This window comes from Grus americana, chromosome 8, assembly GCF_028858705.1.
Source record: "Grus americana isolate bGruAme1 chromosome 8, bGruAme1.mat, whole genome shotgun sequence".
NCBI lineage: Eukaryota > Metazoa > Chordata > Aves > Gruiformes > Gruidae > Grus > Grus americana.
Genome location: NC_072859.1, coordinates 32,645,066 through 32,672,273, shown reverse-complemented (window position 1 = coordinate 32,672,273; position 27,208 = coordinate 32,645,066). Strand labels below are relative to the sequence as shown.

General features: G+C 43.7%; 1 protein-coding gene across 21 annotated transcripts in view; it reads right to left on the bottom strand.

Annotated features, from left to right (window-relative positions):
* Positions 1-27,208, bottom strand: part of NFIA (nuclear factor I A) — a 357,955-nt gene that overhangs the window by 84,796 nt on the left and 245,951 nt on the right. For all 21 annotated transcript variants that reach the window (XM_054833067.1, XM_054833066.1, XM_054833068.1 and 18 more), the window contains one exon: positions 6,524-6,598. In XM_054833067.1, the coding sequence (XP_054689042.1) occupies positions 6,524-6,598 (75 nt within the window). The remainder of the gene's footprint in view (positions 1-6,523; positions 6,599-27,208) is intronic.

Below are 27,208 nucleotides of genomic sequence, written 5' to 3'. Positions count from 1 at the left end.
CTTGTGTTTTGCAGTGCAACGCGCCATGAGAGTGGGCACGGTGCAGCTAGCCCAGCCAGGAGCATCTGAGCCTGCTCCAAATGGCTTTTCACACTGCCTTTGCAGACTGTCCACCTTGTATGGGCCCAGAAAGCTCATGCAAAGGGAACACTTGCATTTACTTGCAGGATTCCCCACAAAAGCTGCAGCTCCAGAGAGTAAGCAAAGGGATCAAAGTGGCGCAAATTGTGGCAAAACTCTGTCTAAATTAACCCTCTTCCTTGTAGCATGTGATGATCCACCATGCGATCCCCCTAAACCCCTGTTCCCACACCCCAGGAACAGGCTCTGGCCCCACGCAAAGCAGCATCGTGGCTGGGAAGCTGCACTCCAGCACAGCTGATCCTTTACACGCTGCAGCCTGCAGAAACTCCAGGCCACCGACATTAAAACCATGCCATTTCCTCCCCTAAGAAATGCTCTGCAGCAAAGTGACCTTCTGATAGCTCAGGAACATCTCTCAAACAGGAAAGGATGTCAGAAATTGCAATTGCGAGTCAAAACAATAGTCTCCACCTATGTGGTGGCATCAAGATGTCATCTGACCCGGGGCTCCAACCTCCAAGAAGGCCCCCTCTTCCCCGTACACCCAGCCCACTGATGTGCACAGGCTTTCTAAGCAAACAAACTGATGCCGTCCTCTGCTCCCATTTCAGCTGCTGGCATCACAAAAAAAAAAAAAAAAAAAAGGATCCCTGTGCACATGGGACACATTTTGCTTGCTCGCAGGGGCAGGAGGAGGCAGTTTCCCTAAAAGAGGAGGAGGAGGAGGAGGAAGGTGGGTGCCTCTGCCTGAGCACCAGCGCTGAGTTATTCCTGTATTCCTGGGGACACAGGGCAGCATTGCCCCTGCTGCCAGCCTGCTCCTTCCGCTGCCAGCTTGTTACCTCAGATCTTCACCCAAAATGTCAAGAAAAATAACAGAGAAATTAATAAAAAGCCCTCTGACTTAACCCAATTGGAATATTTATTTTGAAAAATTTATTGAATTACAGAACAGGAAACCCACTAAATAAAACCAGCCAGGCTGGCATTTGTCTTCCTTGGAATACTGCACTCTCTTTTAGTCATGTTAATATTTAGTTTCTCTTTTTTCCATTTTTATGTATTTATTTTTACAAAGGGGCTGGGATGTGACTAAGATCATTACATGTGTAACGCTACAGCAAAGTGATAATGTGTTTAAGGTTAAATGGGAGAAACATGACATTTGACTAATAAACTTTTTCCTGTGTTGTGACTCCATAAACAAAGGGAAACACACTGCGCTGCTGCTGCCGAGAGGAAAAGGGGAGCTGGGTGCATTTTTTTTGCAAGGCCTTTGTTTCCTACACACTGTATCGTTAGATCCAAAGAGGTTTTGTCGAATACAACAGATATGAAATGTGTGATGTTCATTTTAAAATTACAAGTACAGCCTGCTATTGACCATCTAATTATGCTGAGTTCCATTTATAAACATAGCTAACCACTAAGTTTATAGAGACTTTTTGTGCTGCTTTAATAGGATATTGATCGAGAGCAAGGTTTGAGTGGACTGCCATTGAATTGTGTAATGGCATACAAAAGGCAAGGTCACGGCAACTGTTCACTCTATGCCTGCAGTCTATTTTTTATTATAATCTTTTTTTCTTCCTCTCATACCCAGGCCCAAACAGTGTGTTTTGGATAGCAGTGCTTTGCTAAGGAGTATAAAGTATCCTTTTAAATGTTAATTTTCATGCTGCTGACTTTAACTACCTTCACTACTGTAATGTTTAGTATAGCAGAAAACATACAGGCTGCTGTTTAGGGAGAGCTGTGTTGTTATATCCCGGCTTCCACACACGTGCTCAGTGCGGAGGAGAGCCTCTTCTCCTCTGCTGGGCTACAAGAAGGCAGCAGCATCCTCCCTGCTGCCTGCCTGGCCCAGACCCACGGCAGGGGCCAGGGCACCCCACACCTTGCCACAGGCATCCAGTACGTGCTGGGGTTCGCAGGACTTTCTCTGCATCTTGTTTTGGCTCTACCTGGCCACTGGATGAAAGGCATGAGGGAGCTGTGTTTCCTCCGTCACATCCACGTTCTGTGCCTGCAGTGGCAGCAATTACTTTCACTTCTAGCACTTGTCCGCCTGCCTCACGGCAAGGACAGCTTCAGCCCCCGCCTCCAGTGCTAAAGCTGCCGCTAACCACGTCTGGCACCCTCAGCATTGCAGGATCCCGAGCTTTCCAAAATGCCTTGGCCACTAAAGCACCTCTTACCTGTGGAATTAGTGTAACTGTTTCAGGGATAATTAGCTGGACCATTGCTGTGTTTATAGAGGAGCAGTAAGCAACTGCATGTACGCTTGTGTGCTTGTGGTTTCACTGGCTCATTAGAAGGATTAAAAGTCACCCCGCTTGCTCCGTACAGCTCCTTCTTGCACACGGCTAACATCTTAAAACTCAAAGCGTGGCATTTTCAGTCCAGGGCGCAGTCAGAATTCCCTTGTTTATCAGAATGAAGAATGATGTCATTTTGACAAATAACACAGCACAAAACAAATATGTTTGATTTGGCTCTAGCGAATGTTCATAAATCCTAAATCTTTCTTCACATCCTGGGCAGTGCAGTTTATCTGGCTGCTTGAAGGACCTCCAAGGGAGGAGATCTTCCCAGCAGCTCTCTGCACAAGAGCACAGGATGCAAAATCAAAGCCAAGAGGGGAAAAGCATTCCCCATGCCTCTCTCCCTGCTCCAGCCTGCCACGGCCTCCCAGCCTCTGCCAAGCGAACAGGACTTCTATGCTTGGCAGTGGCTTGGCACCACGGCCACCCCTCTGCCGGCACCTTTTGCAGAGGGTTTTCTCCAGTGCCCTGCAGGCAGCTGCACAGTGAGTGGAATATTTTCCTAACAAGGGTAGAGAGGGACAAGGTTTTGCTTGGCTGTCAATTCACAAAACCCATACGTCTCCAACGGTTCTGCTTCTGAGCTTTTTGCTGTCAGCCCAAACCTCTCTGGAGATGGAAGAATGAAGTCTCTGTTATCTGAAGGGGTCTCCCCAGTATCTGGGGTGACAGACGACACTTAGAAAGGAGCTCACACCCTTTGCCTTCTAATAATGTAGAAGAACTGACAGCACGGTCTGCAACATCCACATCAAATGGGGTGGAGAGGGGACTGTCTGTTTTTCAGCTGAACATTTATGATCTACCTTCTCTATTTTACTAGGCTCTGCAAGATTCAGTAGCTCGGTAGCATTTCGAAAGAAAATCTGCATCTATAGGACTGAATAAAGCAAGTTTCTGTTACCAAAACAGTCTAGACTTGTTCAATAGCTCACAGAAACTGTGATGATCAGCACTGATAGGTAAGATAGATAATGGTAACAGCTGACCTTTTGCTTGATTAATTCATTCCCCAAATTTGCATGACGGAGACAACTGCCTATTACTTGAGACTCCTTGTCATGTGGACCTCTGGGAACTTTACTAAATAAACCTGGCACATAATTACTACTAACAATATTTCATAGGAGTAATTTTAGGTAACAGCAGCAAACCACAGGCCAGTTAAAACTGTGAGAAATCACTTATTTCTATGATCATATTACCAAAAGCAAGCATGCAAAGAAAAATGACAATGGGCATACCCAAAGATGACCTCTTTGTAAAGCAAACACAGAGCACATTTGGGAAGAGAGCAGGGACTAAACATGAGGGCCCATGCTGGACAGGCAGGCTTGTTCCTTCCCTACCCATGGTGGCTTCTGAAGGAGCAATGACTTTTTAGAAAGTAAAACCAAGAGAACGGACTGAAGACATTTTGATTACTGAAGCTAGAGACTGTTAATAGCTGCTGGTGAGTCTGGATGATGGCTGCTCACAAGCTGAGCTCCCTAGCATGAAAGAAACCCATGGACTGGTCTCAAATCAAGACACAGGAACACGTAGACAACCCAGCAAGGGTTATGCTGAAAAGCAGACTCTTTAAAAGACCTTGTCTGCCAATTTAGACAAATATACAGCAATTACTTTGTTGCTCTGTTATGTTAAATAATTCTTTGAATATTAGCATGAGAATTCATACTGACTTCGCTGGGAACTTCTTGCTAGACTCTACACTAACATATCCTACTGGGTAGCTGCGGCGTGTCAGGCTGTGGGCTTCTCAGACCTCACAAAGTAAACAAGGTTATGGCTGGTCAGTACATGTCTGGGGCATCTCCAAGGAAAATCCAGGGTGCTATCAAAAGCAGTGTAGCTAAATCAGTTGCTGGCACTCTTCCCTCTGAGTCAGTTCTGAAGTGCTATCCCGATATGCTTTGGGGACACTATTTTTGGTAGAGGTGCTGGCTTGCAGACAGGATATAAAACTGAGGTCTTGACCTCCCAGGATTATTAAAGAGCCCATGAAAAAGAGTGCAAACCCCTGTGTCTGGAACAGATAAAAGCTGAATCTCTTTACTTTGCCCAACAACACCTTCTTTCTTATTTCCTATAAAGTTCATGCATGTCCTGCCCTTCCTGCGTGCAGGTGCCCCATCCTTGGAGGTGTTGCAATTCAACGGCAAGCAGAGGGAAAATCTCAGACACAGATCATAGTTTGCAAAACATGCTGAGTGCTAGGATTTCTGATACACAATGTTTTAGTTTAGTTTCAATAAAATATCCTGGAAAATTAATAAGCATGAAACATGATGCTGATGAGTTCAATGCCAAACTCTCAGGGGGGCTGGGTCTGGGGCTAGCTGTGAAGGCTCAAGTCCCAAACGGGGGCACTTTCTTAGCAGCCCTGTCCTGCGCACACACGAAGCACGGCTGACAGAGTCCAGAGGCAGTTCTGCTGTGTAGGGCTCCTACAGTGAAGATAAGATTGTGGTGAAGTGGGATGCCTTGCAGAGGGGGAAGGGTGAATCCTTCGGCCTGAAATAAAGTCACTGAAATAAAGTGACATAACACGGAGACATTTAAAGCCTGGTGATGACTTGGTTTTGTCCACTACACTGCAGGTACCAGCACGCCAGTGTGCACAGTACAGTGAGTTAGATGTCAAAGTCCCTATTTAAGCCCTTCAGTAAGTGAACTGATTTGCAAATGTGCTGAGCACTCAGCAGCTCCTCTTGACTTCTAAGTCCTCTTAACTTTGTCCTTCTCACAAAATTCCCACCAGTTGTCAGGGAAGAAAACTCAGGAGAAATGGCTGCCTCTAACTTTTTCCCTCCCTGTCTCTCTCCAGGGCATGTAACTCTGACATTCATGTATCTCCCACTTGCCATGCTCTCCTTGTAGCATCCTATTTTTGAATATAAAGCCAATTTACTAGCTAGTGCAAGTCTTTCCGAAAGAAGAAACAAAACAGGAAAATCCTTACAGAAACTCCGTGTTCTGACTCAAAACCACAGATTCTCCGCTTGGTTTGTGCCAGTTAGATTCCAGCCCCAGAAGGACTTGAACTACGTGCTCAGAGCCAGTACACAAACAAATATTCCCACTATGTAGGAAGAGAACCATTTTTATCGCTGTTCGTGCTAAAGAGATCGGTTACAAACCCTCAGGTTTTAAAGGGGCACGTAGTTGAGTGGTTCACCTGGAGCAGTGCTAATTGGTGATGATGTGATGTTACTTCATTGCTCTACACTAGCTGCAGTAAAGATCCCCAAAGGACTAGTACCTACGGCCCTGGCTTACCAGTAGTCTCTCTGCAAGAGACTGTCCATACTCTCTCCTTGGACTATCTGGATTATGTCATAGCAAAATACAATCAATGCACCTTTGATCAATGGAACAGGGTGGTGACAGGTACTCTTAATTCACTGTTGTTAGTGAGTATTGACAAGCCTGTAATGATCATGCTGCAGTGTGTCATTCATGCTGGGGGCATTAGCATTCTTTAAAGGTCAAAACCCAAATCCTTCTAGAAGACAGAATTCCATACAGTTAATGGAAAACGCAGGCCCTGCAAAGTCAAGATGTATGCCTCTGCGCAACTGAGATTATCAGGGCTGAGGCTGGCACAGTTGTTGGCATTATTAAGGAGTTCATCAATTTGCAGGTGTACAAACAAGTGTACACATGGCACGGATGGACACAACGTGCAAACGTGGCCTAAGAAAATTTCCAGGCTTATGTGCACAGATCACGTCATTTCTAGAGGTCTGGTTAAAACACAGTCCTTGGATCCTGCAAGGGATCCTCTGGGAAAGCTGGTCTTTGCAGGCATTTATCTGCACTCTGATACAGAGTCTGCCTGTTTTCAGCTGGGTACCAGACGAGCTTATCAACTCGCACATGCAAGTTTGCGGAATTAAAATTTTCTTATTTACTTTTAAGAATTACACTGTTTTGTTTTGCCACATTAAAAGATGTGGCACATAAACACTGTCCACTGGTGAGAATCTGGGAGAAGAGACTCTCAAAAGATGCTGTTTCTGAGTTGTGGAAGGGGCACGATAAGAATCAAAGAAAAAAAAAAAAACTGGGATTGCAGAAACCACATAAACTGGCCACAAAATGATACTTACTTTGTGAGACTCTTACTAGTTCAGTCACACTGAAAACACCTGATGTGACAAAACTGTCCTGGAAGCCCAAATGTCCTACAAAACAAACAGAGTGAGAGAACTGCGATTAGCTTTAAGCATTTAATGACAGTATTCTCAAATACTTTACTTTCATTTAGACTTAAAATGTGACATCCAATTTCCCACTTAGCAGTAATTATTGTTTATGTAGGTGGGTAACTAGTCATACAGCTATGTAGGCTGCTTTGTGGTTTCTATCTAGAGGTTAGGAAAGCTAACATGACACATCAGCAGGGAGATTTTTACAAGTTAAAGCATCTCAACAGGAAATCTGAAACAAAAGAGGACTATTTTAATAAACGGTTACCTTGGATGACCCCTAATGACTTCACAATTGAAATGAAAATACTGTACCTAGGAAACAGACAGGACAGCTAAGTTCCATAATCGTTTTAAACATTATTCTCTAAAGAAACATCTGATCAGGATTATCTACCCATTCATTCAAACAAAACAAGATTTAAAGATGTACTCTTCATTTTCTAAGGTTACACTGGGGAAATCTTAAAATACCAGCTGGTTAAAAAAATTAAATTAGTGCCTTTCCCACAAAAAAAAAAAAAAAATAAAATCCTAACGTTTAAAACTAGCTTTCGAAAAGAAAAATAAATCTCTGCATAAGAAAAGTATTAACTTTGAGCTTTGAACTGTCTTTAGGAACCAGGGCGTACGCTTCCACGCTTACTTCCCTTGTGCAAGGAGTGCCTCTACACTTGGTATCAAAATGTTATTACACTTTACATAACAGTATTTTCCTTCTTCGCTGAAAACATGCCTACCACCAAATGTTCATTTAATTTTCACGGGTATGATCAATTACAAAAGGAGCAGCTTTTGGGCTGCAACCCAGTGTAAGTGTGCAGAGTGGGATACAACAGTTCACGCGGGATGTATCTGGACTTCAATTAGAGGTCCACGGTTAGTCAGCCAGACTGACCTCCTGCTTTTGAAATCAGGGTCAAAGGAGAAATCTCAGGATAAAGAGATTATTAAAAGAACTGTAAAGTCCTACTTGTCCATGGGATAAGTGGCATACTTTTTTAGGTTGTCCTACTTAGAGTCACTGATTCCAGCGCATGCACACATTTATTATTGAATGTTTTGCAGGGGCACCATCTGCTTCGTTGTTAATTGTTTGTGAGATTCAGTACAATTTCCCTACGTTCAGTACATTTTGCCGTACCCCGCACCCATCATGGCAATACCCGTGCACCTTCCTGCAGTGACCAGAGCTATTGGACTAATGCAAGCTGCATATTTGTTCTCCTCTCTTTCTTTTGGGGTTGTTTAAAAAACCCCACAACATATCCCACTGCCATTTCTACCTGCAGAATGGGAATTAAATATGTCTTGTGTGCAGGACTCCAGAGGAGAACGTGTCAGGGAAAGGTTTGGGAGAGATCTGGAGGGAGGTCAGCCGTTCTTCTCCAGCCAAGATCTCAGAGAATTCTGCTCCTCTGCAGAAGAACTTCCCTGTTTCCATCAGGATCCTACGGTGCCAGATGAACGCAGTCGCTAAGCTAGCAGACTTGAGACAAGTTTCTGCATCAGGCATGTTTTTATACTTCAGCAATAATGATGAGTTTTCAAAATGTGTATATGTATATCTTTGGGCATCCTTGTGTATGTGTGTATACATATGTATTATGTACACAAACATATAAATATACACAAATCTGTCATGCTCCAGCTGTAGATAAATGTACTATAAAATATTGAAATTGATGCTGAAATTCAACACAAACAAATTCCTCAATCTGCAAACAAGGTTTTTATTTACATCAAGAGAATAAATTTTTCTCTACTTCAAATGAAAAAATGTTCTTACAAGCTTTTATTTTTCCTTATTTTCGACTTAGAAATAGCTCTCAGATAATTGTAAACGCTTTTGCTTGATCTGCTTTATATTTTACCATAATAAAGGTGATGACTACATCATTCTGCTTTTTAGAAATGGTTGCTGGCCATACACAACGTTTGTTCATTGACAATTTCCCAAGTATTTTTAATATGAAGATCTACTTTTCATATGCTGCAGCAGACCTGCCTATTGAATTAAATGATCTGTGAATTAAAAATAATTCTCTTAGGTCTTCACTGAAACCACTCATGTGCCTAAAATTAAGCATATGCTTAAGTGCCTTGCTGGATCAGGGCCAGGATGCTTACTACTCCGCAGAGCCCTTCGTAGGGAAGCCAGTCTATGCTATATAACTTCTCATACTGTGCTCATCATGGCAATATCTGACCAACTTCCAGAAGTGCATTCAGCGATGCTCCCAACATCTGCCATGTGTTGTTTTTTTCACAGCGCACCATTCTGGCTCTGCTCTGGTGTCCACTTCCACCTGCATTTCTCAGGCAGGTTCCTATCGCACTAAGAGTGATGGTGAAATTTATACGTGGAAGTAAAAAACAAATCGCAGCTACGATAGGCATTTGGCTCATTTTTTACGGGAAAGTCTGGAGTCTTTTGTAATCATCCGATAAAACCACAATTGTAGCATGGCTAACCATGTTACCTTAACCTAGCAAACACAGGTAAAACCAGAAATGAAAAATGCCATAGAATGGTTTTAAATATGATCTAGCTCTGAGGGTCCCACAGGGCATAAGAAAAGTTGAATAAGTTAGCTTGGGCCTGCTAACTTCATTATTTATAAAGTCTTATTTTGCTGGGTATACTTACAATGCCCACTTAGTTCTGTAGGAACATTTCGATGCGTGTGCATGTAACAGTAATCATTAAACAACAGCACGCAATGGGAGTGATTAGATTTTCATCCTTCAATACTGAAAATAAACATTTCACAAATGAAAAGCCAAATTTCACAATTCTCCAATTTGTTATTTACTTATAAACATTAGGAAATCAGGGGCTTGTCTCGCCAATCATTAATAATATCTTGATACCCACAAAAGCGATGCCCTTGGCTTACAGTTGTATCTTGAACGCATTTTGATGCATGGTTGGTCTGTGAATTCGCAGTTCAGCAGAACTCCATGAAAGTTTAAAGGTTTGCCTGGATGGTTCAGATTGCAAAATCCAGGCCTAAGACTGTAGCTTTTGCTGAACTGCGGTAACAGTGCAACAAGAAAATGAGAGAAACAGGACAAAGAAGCTAGACACATAAAAGAAGAGTGACTGGGAGATAGCAGAACTGACAAAATACGTGAAGTAAACGTTTCGTGCCTATTAACAGGGGTCAAAATGCAAAAATACATCAATTTGGCTGTTCCACTTAATTCTGAATGAGAAAAAAAATAGGTAAAGTCAGGCAATTACATATGCAGATGTTAGCATTAACAAGCTCCTTTACTGAAAAGATGATTAAACATCTTGAAAGCTTGCAAGATTTACTTTTCATACGGCACTTTACTGAAATACGTGTGGTGTGACACTTTTGCTAAATATCCCAAAGATAGGACATTGAAATTGCTGTATACGATCGGGTTATCTCTGCAGCTTTGTGTGACAGTCACATTTTGGTAGTGAAGCAGGTGTTCAAAATGAGGATGAGAGAATTTTTACTCACTTTATAAAAAACTAACAGAGCTCATTCACTGAAATTCTGGGTATAAATTAAGACACCTGGCTAGCCAAGGCAGGCCCTGACTCAGCAAAGCAGTTCAAGCACGTGCTTAATTTTAATCACATGCTTGACTAAAGCACATGGTTATTTGCTCTGCCAAATAAAGATGGGCTGACAAAGTTAAGCAGGTATTTAAATATATTGTTGAATCATTGCCTTCAACTCGAGTCTAGGTCCAGCTAGGAGTTAGCTCATTACACAAGACCTCACTTCGGCTCACAAAGATGATCGTTTTTCCCCCAAGGGGGGGAAAAACCCCAGGCTAATAAGATCAAATTGAATAAAGCAGATCAGGACACTAATAAATAATATGCCATTACCCAATCACACATTTGGTATAGCATAGAAACACGATGCAACACTCCCATAGCAAGTACCACATGAAAAACATCTTTCTAAAACTTGATGACTGCTTTAACTGGGGAGAAAATTCATAATGCGATTTACATATTCTTTTAGATCTCAGTAAAGAATCCAGAAGAAAAGGCTTGAATTGCTGGAGCCTAATTCTGATCTCAAAGAAGTTTTAAACAAGTCTTTCTACACTGATCAAATAGAGTTTCACCTAATTTTCTCCTAATTTACACTGGCAGAGGAGAAATCAGGATTAGGACTTGTTGTCTAATGCTATTTGTTTTGAATTATTAAGCAAACATTCCTATTTCAATGAGTAAACGTGTACAAAGGCAACTAACCTTCGTCCTAAAATCTAGTTTACAGGGAGAGTATTGTCTGCTTTCCCAATTAATGCTGTAAAAAGGAGTCTCAGACGTTGAGCTACCAATCAAGAGCTTGTGTTGTAGCTTGAGAAAATCATGACTGATGCAATTACTTTTATGTAGAAAGTCTGAATATGGTCTATAGGTTAAAGTTCATCGAGTTATTGTTCCTTAATTGAATATCAGAAGATGTTTTCAAGGTGCTCAAGGTATTATTGTTATTTAATTAGCAGGCTTCCTTGTGTAATCCAACAGTATTATTTTTATTATAAAATAGTTAGACTGCACCATAAATATAGAAGGTATTTTCTAAACAGAGATACAGCTGGTTTCCTGAAATCCAAGCTTAAATAAAAACAGGAAAGAGTTACTCCTTTGAAGATGAAAAAGTCCAAATCCAGTTATTTCTCTTCCACTACAGTCCACGGGACAATGTGTTAAGCTTTGGAGAACAGCTTTATGGGAGACTTTAATTCCTTTTCAGCGTTTTGAAATTACACAAGTCCCCCAAACTAGCACTGAAGCCATTTCTAAAGCCTTTTTCATGTTCAGCATCTCACTATACATAGCCATCTTAAAACCTTAAAATAGTAATAATCAATTAGGGTCTCAAGCCTATTATCTTAACCAAATGCCTGATTAAAAGAAAAGCCCTCTCTGCTCAAACTGCAACTTGATTCCTTTTGGTTTTATCCTCTATCTAGATAATCCCATGTTTCACAAACAATGTGGAGCAATAATATTGATTAGAAAATTAATGTCTGTATCACACAGCACATGCAGGCCTTGAGAGGGGGGATGTTATCAGAGGGAACCCGGATCACCCCGAGGACTCCCAAAAGATTAGCTATTCCACGGCTGCACTGGCTGGGAAGGATGGGAGTGACAGTCCTAATCGGCGTTCTCCAGCAAAAAGGAAAGGACAGAATTCTCGTGCTTCAGTCAAGACCTTCGTAAAATTTACACTCTGCTTAATTGGAAGGAGGTTTATTAAGCCTGGACTGACCAGCCACGGCATCCCCACGACTGCCGGGGGAGCAGCCCGGGCTGATTCCAGCCCCTGCCCAAGCGCTTGTACCTCCTCACCTTGCCTGGGGCAGCAGCGGTGAGGCTCCCCGGGAGACATGTGGTCACTATCCCACACTGGAAAAGGAAAGCTAAATCCGTAGGGCCAAACTGCACATGCTAACTTCGTATCTAAAAAAATGTGGATTTGAAGAGACCATCTATGCCAGTCGCAATACTCTGTGCAAGTGAATGTCTCTCCCGTCCAGATGGAAGACAGCGTGAGGGAGCTACACGCAGGCCTGAATATCGCATGTAGCTGCAACCAAAGCTGCATTTACCAACAGACCCCAAATGCCCATCCCCAGAGCTGGCACAACGGCCTCATTTTAATTGCTTTGTGCAAAATGCAGCCCTCAAATTTGTAAATGATAAACCTTTAATGGTAAATTAGACCACATTTTTAATTCACGGACTTCTTATAGAAGAGTTAAGCAAGATGTTATACATCAAAGGTGATGCAGAAACCTCTTTTGGTCCCTGACAAATGCTCCCGCTTCTATTTCAGCTTGTTATTTCCAATTTAATTTTAATGCCACGGCAATAGCTCACCTTGGACAAATTATATATTTTCTTATGAAATAACTGCTGGGCCACATGTCACATACACCGTTATTCTCTCCGGCTTGCCTACCTGCCTTTGGCTGAGTTTTAAGAAGCACCAGAACTTTCTTTGTGGCCCATAGCAGGATGGATTAGACCGTCCAGGGCATGTCGTGTTAGTACAATAGAGGAACACTTTTAAGACTTTAAAGTCATGTAATACAATTCTAGGCTGGATCTTTCTTGTTAAAAAAAGTAGAATGGGAGTGATTGAAAGAGAAAAGGGCCAATATTTGACAACAGAAATCAGCATAACCTCCTAACAGCGGCAGTCATGGATGACTGCCCTTTGACCCGGGGAGATTATGTGGGATTTCAATGACAACAGCTGGAAGTGAGCATGTGAGAATAGAGAACACAGATCTGAGGCCTCCTACAAAAGACTGCACAATCCCTGCCCAGATCTGAGTGTTGATTAGAAATTGTTTCCTGGTCCTGGCTTAATAGAGTGTGATAATGAAAGTTTTGTTAACCCTTCACAATATGCAAAAACACTGGTAAATGATTTGCCTTTTTGGTTTTTAGCTAAGAAGTCCGTATCTAGCAGACAGTAAAATGGTGAAGCGCTACTAGTTTTTGTGGGTGCACTTCTGATACCAGTGCTGAAGTTCAGCTCCGTTTCCATAGGGTTTGTATGCTCATGGTGGCCATCGGGAATCAACACCTGAAGGTGCTGGGAGGTGGCTTGGAGAAAGGACTGTCACCCCTTCACTAGGGAATCCACCCGACCTGCCACGATGGGCATTCTCCAGAGGTAAATCAGAACAGAAATGCACATTAACGTCTCACTGCATGTCGCCTTTCATACGGGATTTTAGCATCTGTAATAGTAACAAGGGCGTGTAGTGCTAGGACAAGGGGTAATGGCTTTAAACTGAAAGAGGGGAGATTTAGATTAGTTATTGGGGATAAATTCTTCCCTGGGAGGGTGGTGAGGCCCTGGCACAGGTTGCCCAGAGAAGCTGCGGATGCCCCATCCCTGGAAGTTTTGAAGGGCAGGCTGGATGGGGCTTTGGGCAACCCGGGCTAGTGGAGGGGTGGAAGGGGAACCCCATGGCAGGGGGTGGAAGTAGATGGGCTGTGAGGTCCCTTCTGGCCCAAACCAGTCTGGGATTCTATGATTCTATGATATTGAGCTCCAGAGTCTGGGTTGCAAATTAATAACTGTGGACCAGAGCAAAGGTGGCATCAGGCTGGCTGTGTCACCAACAGCCTGATCCTGCACGGATCCACAGCAGCTTCAGCTCTTAGGAGATTCAGCTCATTTTGTATTTAAGTGCAGAGATAGTGGAATTAATGGCAACTTATTACTGTTAATGAACCGATCACAGATCAGAATCAATTATGTCAGGTTTTATCCAAGTGGAGGGCACAAGGATAGTTCCTTTCTCTTGAAGACAAAAGTCTTCTTGAAACACTGAAAGCCCTTCAAGTTCATGTTGAAAGACCCTGTGCAATGGAAACCATTCTAAGATCTAACATGTCTGGTGTGGTTTTTAATTTCTGATGACTCCTAATGTTGTAGGGTACTTTTCAGTACTCATGTGGGTGAGAAATCAGTTAAATACAGTTTTTTGATATAATGATAAAAATTAAGAATCTCCCTCTCTACCATATACCAAATTCGATAAATAACTGACTGCATTAATACCAATAGAGGCCTATAGCTTGAAAAACAACAGATGTCTTAAATTAGCATATTTCTGTTTCAGGTCCTCAATCCAAAAAGCAAATATTAAAGAAAAGAAGAAAAATCATTATAAATGGTCATACTCATTTGGCAGCTTATAAAATAATGCGCTTCTCAAAAGCCTTTCGAAGTAAACGAGATGAAATCTACCCTGGGATAATAATTCTGGAATATTTATGGCATCCAACAATAAAAAGAGTAATAAAAAGAAAAGCCTGCCTCCCTGAAAATAATAATATGGAGTTATTTATCTTCATATTTTCATATCAACCCTGGTTACAAGAGCAGTGACAGCTGTGATCTCCAAGGTCTGCAGTGATACTGCCAGTTCGGCTTCGCAGTTCGAAGCATGACTCAATGTTCAAACGAGCCCAGAGGAACCACCGGGTTTCCCTGGGCTTCCCAGGGATGCTGATGGTGTGTGCTGCTCCAGGGTGCTCCCTGGGCTGCCAGCAATGGGCACCCACCCACGCTCTCACCCTTGGAGGCAAATGATGAATACGGGCACTGGAGGGGGAGATACGAGAAGGTGGGTAGTGCCGTCCCTCTTCCTTTCCCCCTGCAAGGCCTTTGTAAAATGAAAGCCCCAATGTCACAAGCTAGGCATCGCATTAACCTCAGGAACCCCCAGAGAGCTGAAAAACCTCCTGAAGAGAATAATGTAAGGATAATTTCTTTTCAGCTGGTCATTTTTTGATGTCAGCATCATATTTCTGGTACCGCCTGAAAACATCAGTTTCTACGACTTGATCACACGCACACTCCATCAACTGTCCTTGCTCCTTACTCCTCATCAAGTATCAACTGAAATTCTGCCTCCTGAATTTTGTACACTGACTTCTAGGAAGCTGCTGGCTTGTAGGGGCTTGTAGGAGCCGACGCTGGGGCTGCACACCGTAAGCGTGACATGTAGCCACGTTCTGGTCTTCACACCGATGGAGCGTGGCTCGGTACATGCAGAGTTTACTTGGGTTTACACTACTGCAAATTAGAATTTAGCTACAGTATTAATGCCATAAATATTATTGTTGATGCTGTGTGAAGAACATCAGTGTGAAAATAAATGTAAGGATATTTAAAAACTGGTGTGGAATACTTAGGTATTCAGACTAATCACAGACTGAAATAAGCACATTTGTTTCAAATCCTGTTTATAGCACTGCAGCCCCTCCCTCCTTTAAATCTTCCTCTTAACCATAGTGATGTTTATTGAATACCTGTCATTTCTCCAGCAGCATGTGCCAACAGCGGCTCACCAGTGCCAGGCTGCATGAAAACCCTTCTGTCTCCTATTCTCCAAGGGGCTCCCTTAGATCAACTACTCACCATACCCAATACACTGAAACCCATAAATTTGCAGATACTGCAGTCAAAATTCTTAACAGGAAAGTGCACCCATTTTGCCCAGTGTAGCATACTGAAATATCACATGGTGAGAAGCATTTCTCACCATGTGTAAACTGTCAATTTGATTTGAAATTAAAATTTTTGATTAACATGAGCATTTCTAAGCCTCCCGCTGGCAGCAGCCCTATTGCTGAAAAGTGACATGATTTGTGACACACATGCTGTACAGAAGCCCCATGCCAGCAATTGTTAAACCCATTTTCATTCTGCTTTAATACGGTATGACACTCAGGAAAATAATTTTAATATTTAGGAGAAAGAGGGTAAGGGCTTAAGGACTGAAGTTCTTTATGGGTGTAAAGCAGGATTAGGACAGCAGGAAAAAATGGCACGGAGGTCTCCCCATCTCACAAGTCATGTCTCTTTTCAGCAATAGGGACCATCTGCAGGAGGCTAAGAAAGGTCCATGGAGAAGCACAAAGCCTTCTTTTAAATCCAGTTGATATTTCAAACACAGCATGAGGTACTTTCCACCTATGAATGCTGAGATGCTTGTGCACGGGGAAATGCTCACAACTTCAATAATTAAACCCCCTCGTACGGGAGGTAGGATTTTCTGGTTTCCACAGCGGTCTGTTATTTTTCCATGTTTATCATTTCCCCAGAGGTATCAGTGGTCACTGGAGATACTAACATTTATACGGTGAATTACTTATGAAAGAGGCAAGTTTTGTGACTATTAAGACTTTTAAGCCCAGGAATCCACCTGTTCATCAGGGTGGTGGGAAGATTTTTGTTAAACAGCTACCAAGTGAACACAAGAAATGGGACACTTTTGTGGCAACAGACTTTAAGGCTACAATATACGCACGCAGAAGACAAAAGTTCGGTGGGGATTTTTATAAACGTAAGCCTGTGTCACTGTTGCAAGCTGCTGACTCAACTGTGTCACCTGCGTATTTTCAGAGTGGATCATTTTTTTTCCAGTAACATCATGTTCTGAGGAAGTTTATCATGAAACAAGTATCACGAACAGTCATTCTGAGCAGCAGAACAGCTTTGATAAGTGTCGACACGCATCTGACTTTTCTTTGAGCTCCTAACACTATTCATCACATTAAATACTCAGCTCTGCTGGACTCTCTGTTCCTAGTAAACAGAGAGCGATTTCTAATTGCCATAATACAGCGAGTTAAAAAAATGTAGTATTTTTAAAATAATTTTAGATGATGGAATGAAATACCAGGATGATTCAGATGCCCTGGAAGTATTCAGTCCTGAACATAAAGCCGTGGGCTCATTTATGTTAATAACAGTGCTCAGGAATTCAATCTGCATGAAAAACATGGTCCTCAATAAAGCCATGATATACAGTTATTATACGTATGCAGGTTCTTTTAAATAAGTCTTATGTTTAAATAAGCGTTGTGTGTAAATATCCAGTTTTAATTAGTATATTGCCAAGAAATTATACAACTCGACTCAGCGATGCTGTAATTATTTTAGGATCTATAAAACCCTCCCTTGGCTGGTGGTAGCTAAGCGTACCCTCCAAGGTTACTCGGAGCTGAACCGAGGGAGTCTGAAGCCCTGCGGACACAGAATTAGAGGGCTATGAAAAGACGGGTGGTTTTTTTTAATTTACACGTTAGTTTATAGTTATAGGAATAATCCACGTATATGGAACACGTGGCAGAATTCTCTAGAAAAGCCCAGTGTCCAGGAGGAGCTGGTGGAGCCAGGGTCAGGCGAGGGCGGGTGGCTTTCCTGCCCCGCTTTGCTGGGCGATACGGACACAAACCCAGCGATTTTACCAGCTGCTTCCTCCCACCCTCCCTTCCTGGCACCCCTCTCTCTTCACACCAAGGCACTTTTAAAAGACTGCGGCTGGACACCACGATAAAGGAAGCTGTAGAAATATCTGCTGAAGATTAGATAGCATAAATGTGACACGAAAATAAGGATGTTGGGCATGGAAGCTAAGTAACAAGGATCAGCCAGCTCCATCTTTCCCCGGGGGCATTCCTCTCCCTTCAGAGTTGCTTCTTACTCCTTCTCCACTGACACCACCGCTAAGCAAACTTTAATTCACAATAAATTCTATGCAAATCATGTTACTCTGTTTACCTATTGTCCTTTCCATTGTATCATTTGGAGTTTTCTCTGTGCAAGGTTGTTACTCCTCGATTCTTTGTACAGACCAATAATCTCCTAACTTCGATAACTTTTAGTCCCAAATAGGCTGACTTCCACTAGGTTTACATGTTAGTTATCCTTGTGGCTGGGGAGGAAAGAGACTTTCCACTAGTCACGGCATGACAACACACGTACAGTCTGTCCCTGACTGCCCACGTTACTGGGCTCATGAAGTTCAGTTGGGGCCACCCTAAGAGATCCCTGTGTGGAAGATGGGGGGAACCTCATGAGCTTTTCTCCAGCAGCACCTGGGCTGTCTCACCTTGGACAGCAGGGTACCAAGGTAAGTCACTGGAATAAAGCTCTAATATGCTGGTGGCAGAGAAGACACAAAGGGCTGGGTCTAGAAGCACGGCAATGCTTGTCTAGGGACATGTCAAGCTTGCACGAGACCTAGAGCACAAATCCCTATGGCTGCAGATAAGGTCATTGTAGAAAAACACCATATGCCTAACATGTATGGGCTTGTAACTCCTGTCTAGACAGCAAAGAGACACCCAGTGCAGAGTCACCCTCTCCACAGAGGCACTACAGACTGAGGGCTGGGAACTGAAAGGGTTGTCCTCATTGCCAGCTTGCTGAGAGCGAAGTGCCTCTGGGTGAGGCACAGAATCTCTGGGTGGCCACCAAGCTCTGAACCAACTTCACCTGAGTTACGTGGGACATCTCCAGAGAAGAATGAAAGGGTGGGATGACTAGCAAAGGCACCGATGAGTCTCCACAAGGAACATGTCACCATCTCATCATGCCCCTTAGAAGCAACACAACCCCTCCACTGGGTGATCCAGGCTCTCCTGTCTCATAGCCCAGGCTATGCCAGGTCTCTGCCTCCTCCAAGTATTGATGAGGAAGCCCCACACACTTATTGACTGACTTCCCAAGGACTGATGCACTTGGGGTTAGGCAGGCAACTATGCTTACAGATGGTGGTGGAGAACCCACAGTGTATTAGTGGATAATTCCCCCAGCCACGTCCCAAACTAGCAACGTAAGTCCAGTGGGAAGAGTCTGCTGGATGTAAAGACCAGCAGCAGAGCTCTGCATGAGGACTGAGACTCTCTTTCTGTTTTATTCTAAGTTTGTGTTTTGTAGGGCAGGATGCCCTGTCTACATTCCTTTACAGACTAAGAATGGACATTTATTAACAAGTACTTGGGCGGACAGCCCAAAACTCTAGACTCCTGGCCTGGGACTGTATGACAGGGCCAGTGACCCCCGTTTGTGTTTACTGTACTTCTACAGACACATGTTGGTGTGATAGGGGCATTCACTTTCTCAGGTTCAGGCCAAGGTCAGGCCAGAACACGAACTGAATTTATTTTCTCTGTGTAATCGGCTCAGACTGTAGCCCAAAGAGGGCCTCCAAGTTCACTAATTGTGAGTGTATTGTGAGGTATTCAAGATTAACAAAGTAAACAGAAGGGGCAGAGAGGGACCTTCTTAGTCCTCATCTAATTTCACGTGCTCATCCCACGTGTGGCAGATATGGTGGTTCCAGGGGAGGTGTCTCAAGGAACTGAGATGACAATGGTAAGATGTCTTGCCCCAGGAGGCTGCCTCCAGCAACCTGGACACACTCTTGGTATAGAGGTGAGGACCTGAAATGAATCTCTAGATCCTCCTACTCCTCCCCAGCAATCAGTCTCATGTGGCATAGTGCAATACACAGGGATGCAGAAATGTGGCAGCGGGGTGGAGTCCCTATGTCAAATGCCCTATCTGCATGTATTTGGGACAATCTGAAGATACCACAGAGGCTAGGACTTCAAATTTGGACCACGCTTAGCAGCCTGGCTCGCCTGCCCTGTGACAGCCATCAGCACTCTGCATGTAAACTATGAGACTCTGTACCATGACTGACTTTACATGAAAAGCAGACCTTTTGCTGATAAGTGGCAGTTGAGCAGGCAGAAAGAATGAAAAAAGAAAAGGAATTCCACTCACAGGAACCTTTACATTAAACTAAAGCAACTCAGGTAAAAAGGAAACCCATCCATTATGGTTTATAATGCATAAGCATGCATTTCTTCTCTGTTCCTTCTTTGCCTGCAGTACTGAAATACAGAAATAAAGGAAAAAATAATGATGGATGGATTTTGGAAGACTCAGAGTTCAACTCAGGATGGATGTGATCCCAACATTTCAGATTCTTATCACATCATAATTGGAATAGATGAACCTCTCTTGTCTGCAAAATTAGGCAAGACATCCTGTGAGAATGGGCTCTTTTTCATAGCAGTTTAGTCCCTAGACGCATAAAAGAATGAAAACAAGAAATGGAACAGAACATTTTTACTTTTGAATAATGTCTTCATTTGGGCCGTTTAGAACAAAACTTCACTGGATGAGTTGAGGAGGAAGTCCTTGCTGCCAGTATGCCCATCCCTAGACACATTCTTCCTCAGAGCACATAAACACTTCTCTAAAATCATAATTTATCTAAGAAACTCCCATTTTGTAGAAGTCAAGAGAAAAACAGAGAGGGAAGAAAGTACATTTGGGCAGTAGATACACGGTCCACTCTTGTACCCCGAAGAAATCATTCAACCAAGTTACCGTGCCCTGCCAGATCTACCTTTGCTCTTGCACCAAACTCTTTCTTTGTCTACTCTGGCTTTTCAGGACGAGCAGGAGAGGGGTGGGTGACTTCCTAGAGCAGCAGTATCTCAGGTCCAGAGCAATTACAGCATCAACCTGAAGTATCTCAGTTTTAAACCTCCCTGAGGTTCAATGGGAGAGAGATGAATTCCCAGAAGACACAGTATCTCTGCTGATTATAGAGGGAGAGTGAGGATTTTAGGTTCATAGCTGGTGCCTCATTTTAATGCCTAGTGTTAGGTGGGATGAAATCCAAGCCTTAGAAGTCCATATACCATGTTAGCATAGACCTGAAAGAAAATTTGCTTTCTTCTCCCTATCTTGCCACAGGCAATATCTCTGACATGCCATGCTGCTTTATCCTTACATTTATATCTGGCTACTTGCTGTTGTTCTGGGTTTGGATTTTTTTTGTTTTGGTTTGGGTTTTTTTGTTTGTTTGTTTTTTAGTCAGAAGACTGTAAAAGACAAGTATTGCTGAGTTATCCTTGTGTTCCTGTCCTTCATCTGGTTCATTTGCAGGAGGGAATAATGATCTGTCACCAAGGTAAATTCATTACCCGGCAGATAATGCCACAGTGTTTCTGCTGCCCATTTCACAGTAAGACATTCTTCTTCAATGATGTTGCATCTCTGTTCTCGTGGGAACAGTTTACGGCTGACATAGCAATAGTAGTAATAACAACTTACATTTATATTGTACACGGGATGATCTTTACTTCCCTCTCCTTCTAACAGTGGACGGCTCCCTGTCCTACTGCAAAGGCATCCTTCATGGCCATGACAGACAGAAATCTGGATTCACTAATACTGGGCTGCCCTAGCTGTTTGCTCAGGTTGTCATATCCTTTCCAGGCCCTTTTATTATTGCTTTAAATTGAACTGTGGGCCACTACCATATCACTGCTCTAAGCCTTCCCTCATAAAAATCTGTGGGGTTCCCCTCCTGCCTCAAAACCACAGCAACCTCAGTCCATCAAGTTGCTGTCCATCCTCTCCCGCTTCTTACCTCTTCCCTTCCTCCTGCAGCTCAAGCTATGGCATGCTCTGCTGTACGATAAAATTGGCTCCCCTCTGTACGGCGTGGGGGGATGGCTAGCTCCCTGCATTCTGCTATTGGAAATTTCCTGAAAGCAAATTCCCTGATTTTTAAGGACTTTGAGGTATAACATGTGGGAAAATTGCAGGTGGTCTGCACTGCAAAGCTGGTCAGGTGGGGACACCCCCCAAACACCAGCAGGTTTTCAGATGGGGATGCAGCTGTCAAAGATCCTTCTGTTACTGACACAATTTTAAGAGTAAGGAACAGAAGGAGAAAAATAACAGGGACAGAGGTCTAGATTCTCTGTGAGCGAGTGTTAGAGCTACGTAAGTGTTCCTCCCTTACAATCCCGGGAGAAGAAATGCCAGCAAAGGGTTTGGCCCATGGTGGTCTGAAAGATGGTGCGACATCCTTGTGCCTGGCTAAAGGGTAGCAGGAACCTGCTGGTCCGTGCCCTGGCTCACCTTGTGTCATGCTGTACCACCAAAGCTCCGCTTCTCCCTGTCACCCAGTGCACTGGGGCAGGGGGGTGACACGGCGGTGAGCCCGTGGGCACCCAGTGAGCCCATGGTTGGGGTGCCGGCCACGCGTTCCGCAAAGGCCAGAGAGAGAAGACAAATACTAGGATCCCCTGTAGCACCCCTATCTTTTTCTTGTGCCTCATTTGCCAGCGAGAGGAGCGAGGTGCCGGCTCCTCATCCCAGAGTGTGGCTTGCAGCAGATCCCCTCGCTTCAAGTATGAGCGAGGGCAGGTGGGAGGTAATGATTAGAGACACTCTAAAATGATTACATTAATTGAATCTTATGAAAATGGAAAACAATGGCAGTGTGTAATAATAAAAACCCACTATAACCACGTACATCTCTTGTTTACTAGAAAGTGCTTCACTGACTACAGATTTACTCTGGGGCACAGCAGGAAACTTTTCTCTAAATTTAATCATCAGCCCTTTTTTGCCTTTTTTTTTTCCCTTTCAGAGAAAAATACCAGCTATCAGATCTGCGTTTCCCATCCACTCCTAAGACTCCTCAATGCAGTGCCTGGAGGTGATAGTGTGAACTCACTCAAGAATGTGAAGGCATTTTATAAATCATTTGGTTTCAGCAGGAGGGGGAGAAAGGGAGAAGGCAGAGGGATGATACAGTTTACAGCACATACTCGGCAGTAACTCCCAACTGTCAAACTTCAGCATTTTCTTCAGTTGCAACAGTGGTTAACAAAAAAATGTTAAGACAGCAGACATGAAATGCACATAGTAAGCAGCACATTTAATCAACTGGCACCTTTCTACCACTGCCCCCCCCCCCCCCCAATCTATCCGGACACTATCACAACCTAAAAAAAAAGTCGTATAACTGAACATACGGCGCTGACGGGAGAAAAAGGAGCAGAAATGAATAACATCAACTGCTGTAAACAACTTGCGGCGCCCTTTGTGTGCAAGATAACAATAGCAGAGTTAAAGGAGTATGTTTACAAGTGTGGCTCGATCGCCTCACCTTCCTCCTGCCCCCTTTTGCCACGCTCGCTACCTCGCTCCTGGGAAAATATTTGCGAACCATTGCAAATAAAAGCCTCCTTCTCACTTTCCAAGAAACGGATCTGGTATTTTTCCATTTCAGTCAGACTATGGCCAGGCTTTGGAGGGGATTTTATTCTTGCAGCTCTGTGAGAGTCACCCTAAACTTTCTTTCCATTTCCTATCTAGCAACTTTTGCAATTAAAAAGTAGTATCTGCAAGTAAAAAGTAGTATTTGATTAGCTATAGAAGTGATGGGGCTTTTTCTCACCAAAGTGCCCTCTCCTGACAACAGCAACAGTCCAGCATACAGCTTTCAGGAGCTGTGCATTGCTCTTCATGTGCACCTCTTTGCTCCTATACACAACTTCAGATGTACAAAATTAAGGCTAATCGGAAAGCACCTAATTAACCCAGGAATGTGCAATATATGCAGATATATAGATTTCTTCTGAGTGTGCAAACCAAATATGAGTATGAAGGATGGAATCCATTTGAATGAAAATCACCTTGTACCTGTAAAACCAGGTATGATTCATCCAGGCACTACACCACACAAAGAAACGAGGGGAAGGTGTGAAATAACATACATTTTCATAGTATATATGTGTATTTGAAAAGGCCTTGAATCAACAAAATACCTCCTGCACTGGTCAGGAAGTCAGCACAAAAGAACACATGAGCGCGAGCGAGAAAACACGATCCCTTATCACAGCTCTCGGTGGTGCTACACTGACATTCACGGCCAGATGAACCAAACTGTGGCTGAAGCAGCGGAGGTTTTGGTGCTGGTGGTCCCAAATACGGTGAACGTTAAGTGTGGAAGTAGGAGGGTTTGTCATAAAGTGCCAGGCTGGCTGGGACTCGAATCACGGGGAACCTCTGGTGCTCTGGGTGGGCTTGCTGAGCAGCAGAAAGACGTGCCCCTGACGTGCGGTACACAGGCAGTCTGCCACCCAGCACCGCAACATCGCCTCCACCTTGAGTGGGAGAGGACGCTGCTGTGGCCGGCCGGTCATCGCTGCCTTCAGCCCCTTCTGTGCTGCAGCTTGCACAGCAAGAGAGCCAGCGCCGCAGCGGCTCCTCTGCAGAGCGCAGCTCCCGGCACACATTTTTAACTTCCAGTGGTTTGACCACAGAGGGCAAAATTTTGGCCAGGGAGTGCTTCCGATCGCATAAGAGCAGCAGCAAGTCAGCCCGGATTTTGCTGTTGCATTCTCCGAGTGGAGGGCTCCCACTCACCGCAACAGCCGACTGGCACTGCTGCAAAGAGACGCTACCTAAATAGATGTGAAGTAATGAATACTTCGGATAAGCGACTGATTTCAGAGTGTGCTTTTATCCACAGGCCCTGTATTTATAGTTCAAGCCTTTTCAATTAATACGCACACCCTAAAAGAATTAAACTACTAATTATCACATTTTACTGTGGTTCACAGAACTTTCATCAGATCTAGTAAATGAAATCACGAGTTCAGCAGAAGAAGCTTTACTGCGCCAAATTATGTCAAGGGTATATCATGTTGATAATAAAAGATCACTTGGTTGGAAGCCTAACCTAGAAGGTTGGGGAGGCGTAAAAAGTTCACATTTTGGATCATGCTGCTCTGGTGTGGGCGTTCTGTGTTTTTTTTCTTGGTTATTGTGGAAGGCAATTTTCCTGCAAGTAAAATTTTCCCTTTGTCTTACATTACAGGCATTAGGAAATTCTTACACTGAAAGACAAATAGATAGGTTTGGGGTTTTGTTTTGCAAGTTAGGCCTTGGCATCACATCCTTTTCCCTCTAATAAACTCCCCTCTCTACTGGACAGAAAATTAAAATGATGCCCATACCACAAATAAACTTCTTTCCCTAAGTGCTCAGCTTCTTGGTGGGCAAGCGTGGTATTCAAAAGCATCCTTCGTCCTGTGGTCCATTCAGGCGATAGCAATTACTCTGACGCAGCGCAACTCAACTGTTAATTAAACAGCAAGTCTCTCAAGAAGACATACCAAAAAAAAAAAAAAGAAACGGTTGTAGAGAAAACTGGCAATTTCTCAGAGCTCCAGGTGCCCTTCCCAGGACCCCAGGCTGACGTTAACACCAAGGCATCTCTCCACAGGCAGAGGTGGGACATGGGTGGAAGAGACAGACATGGGGGCAGTGCCCTGCCATGGCTGCCTGCCCCCAGCCCAGCACCACGGCAGAGGAGGGGGCAGCAGCCTGGCACTGCTGCGGGGCAAAGAAAAGCCTTGGTCCTGCCGAACAAGGGAGGGAAACTCTCCTCGCCAAGGTACCCGAGCTTCCTAGAAGGGGGCTCCCGGCCAGCCCGTTTCCAAGCTGCCCTCTAGATGGCCCTTGCTGTTATCTTGTGGATAAATATACGCGGGAAGGAATGGAACGGAGCAACAGAATAAAAATATATTTTGAAATGACTTAGAATAATCACAGCTGTATTTATGCACCTTATCCACTGGAAAGGTTCATTGCCTTTTTCCTGTACACACATATGGAGAAATAAAAATATATACTCTAGCCACATTTTTTTTTCTCCTTTCTTTTGCAGCATTCAGTCACTCCAAGCGTAATGAACGTTTCATGTCTTTCAAGCACTGCTTTGTCATGCTATAAGCATTCATTTCATGCTTTGAATATTTCCTGTCATACTCGCCTTGGATGAATTTTTTGTGGGAATGCTTTGCTTGTGAAGGTTAATGGTTAGCAGCAGTAAAAACTGAAGTCCTCTGTCAATCCTCAGGTCTCAAACGCTGCAGGTCACTGATGAGAAAGGCTCTCCACTTGGCTGCTGCAGAACTGACCCTGATTGACGACCGCGTATCTCACCCGATTGACAGTCAACACCCTTCACTGTTCCCATCACAGGGTCCCCTCAAGAGAGTGCCAGCTACTGATAAGCAGGCTAAATCCTGAGCCTAACAGAGGACCCGCTAAATCCTGGAAATGGTGTAACTGTGCCTCACAATCTGGACCACAAAAGACTTTGAGCACGAATCTCAAAGAAAGTATGGTAATATAGGGAAAAATGGTGCTTTCTTTCTTAATTGTTCAGACGCTTCTGCATGACAGTCATGAAACTGGCTGGGAAATACAGCTGGATGTTGCAAAGTTTCAGTTCTAGGCTATTATGATTAAAATACTGTCTTTCTAGTTCTTGTTGGAATCTATCTATCTGCAATGAAATAAGATGAAAAAAAATTCAAGACTAAATCACACATAAGTTAAATTTATAACCAGACATGTCTGCTTTTGTTTCCTTGGGAAATGCTGGCTCTCAGAACTGCCTGCACACTTTCTCTCTCAGGGGGTGATGAAACACAGGTTGGACCTCATCAGACCTTCACAAGCTGATGGGTCTGTTAGAGTCTACAGCCGACTCTGTCCAGCCCGCAGGACAGCAGAGGAAACCAGCCCCACCAGGGCTCCCCTGCTCGGCTGTTGCTTTCAAGTCTGGACAAATATCCCCATCGCTGTTCCCGGCAGACAACGTGATCCATAAGGGTGCAAATCCATTCAGAATTTGGTCCTGGCAAGTTACAAAGGTGCAAACAGGCTGACATCACCAGGAGCTTTGACTTCAGCACCAGCTATGAGATTTCTTATTGAAAATGCTAAAGGCTTTTTTTTTTTTTTTAAAGCTTTTTCTGAAGCAAAGTTAATTTTAGATTAGTCCCTCAGGCTGTGATAACTCCTCAGTGTTGCTCTGTAAACAAGAGAGGAGTCTTCTTGCATTTATAAGATTCTGATGCAAATGATCCCATAAACAAGAACACTAATAAAAGCTGCCATTACTGTATTACCCTGTTTGCAACTGTAACTGCTAGAAAACTTTCTCTGCAAGGCTTGGTTATCTGCTGCAAATGAGGTGTTTCAGGAATGTTAGTCATCTGAGACAATGTACTTTCTAATGGCACCAGTTTCAGCATCTTGTGTTGGGAGAACAGCTCATGCCGGTGCACTCCCCAGGTGGGAATGAAGGGACTATCCAAGGACAGACACCTTAAGTCCTGCCACACTTGCAGCACCCTCTTTGGTAAGTGTAAAGCTGGTTGGCATCAAGTCTGGTCACAGCCGAGAGAGCCCAGGAAGCAGCTGGACTCCACCTGAAGCAGTGGAAAGGGGAGGTTAGGCATGGCCTGAGAAGAAGGCACGGCCTGGGAAGGCAGTCTGGTTTTACTAGTTAAAAATTCGGCTGTTGAACGAATCGAAGTTCTCTCAGCTACCATTTAACTTACAGCGTAGTTGAATGGTG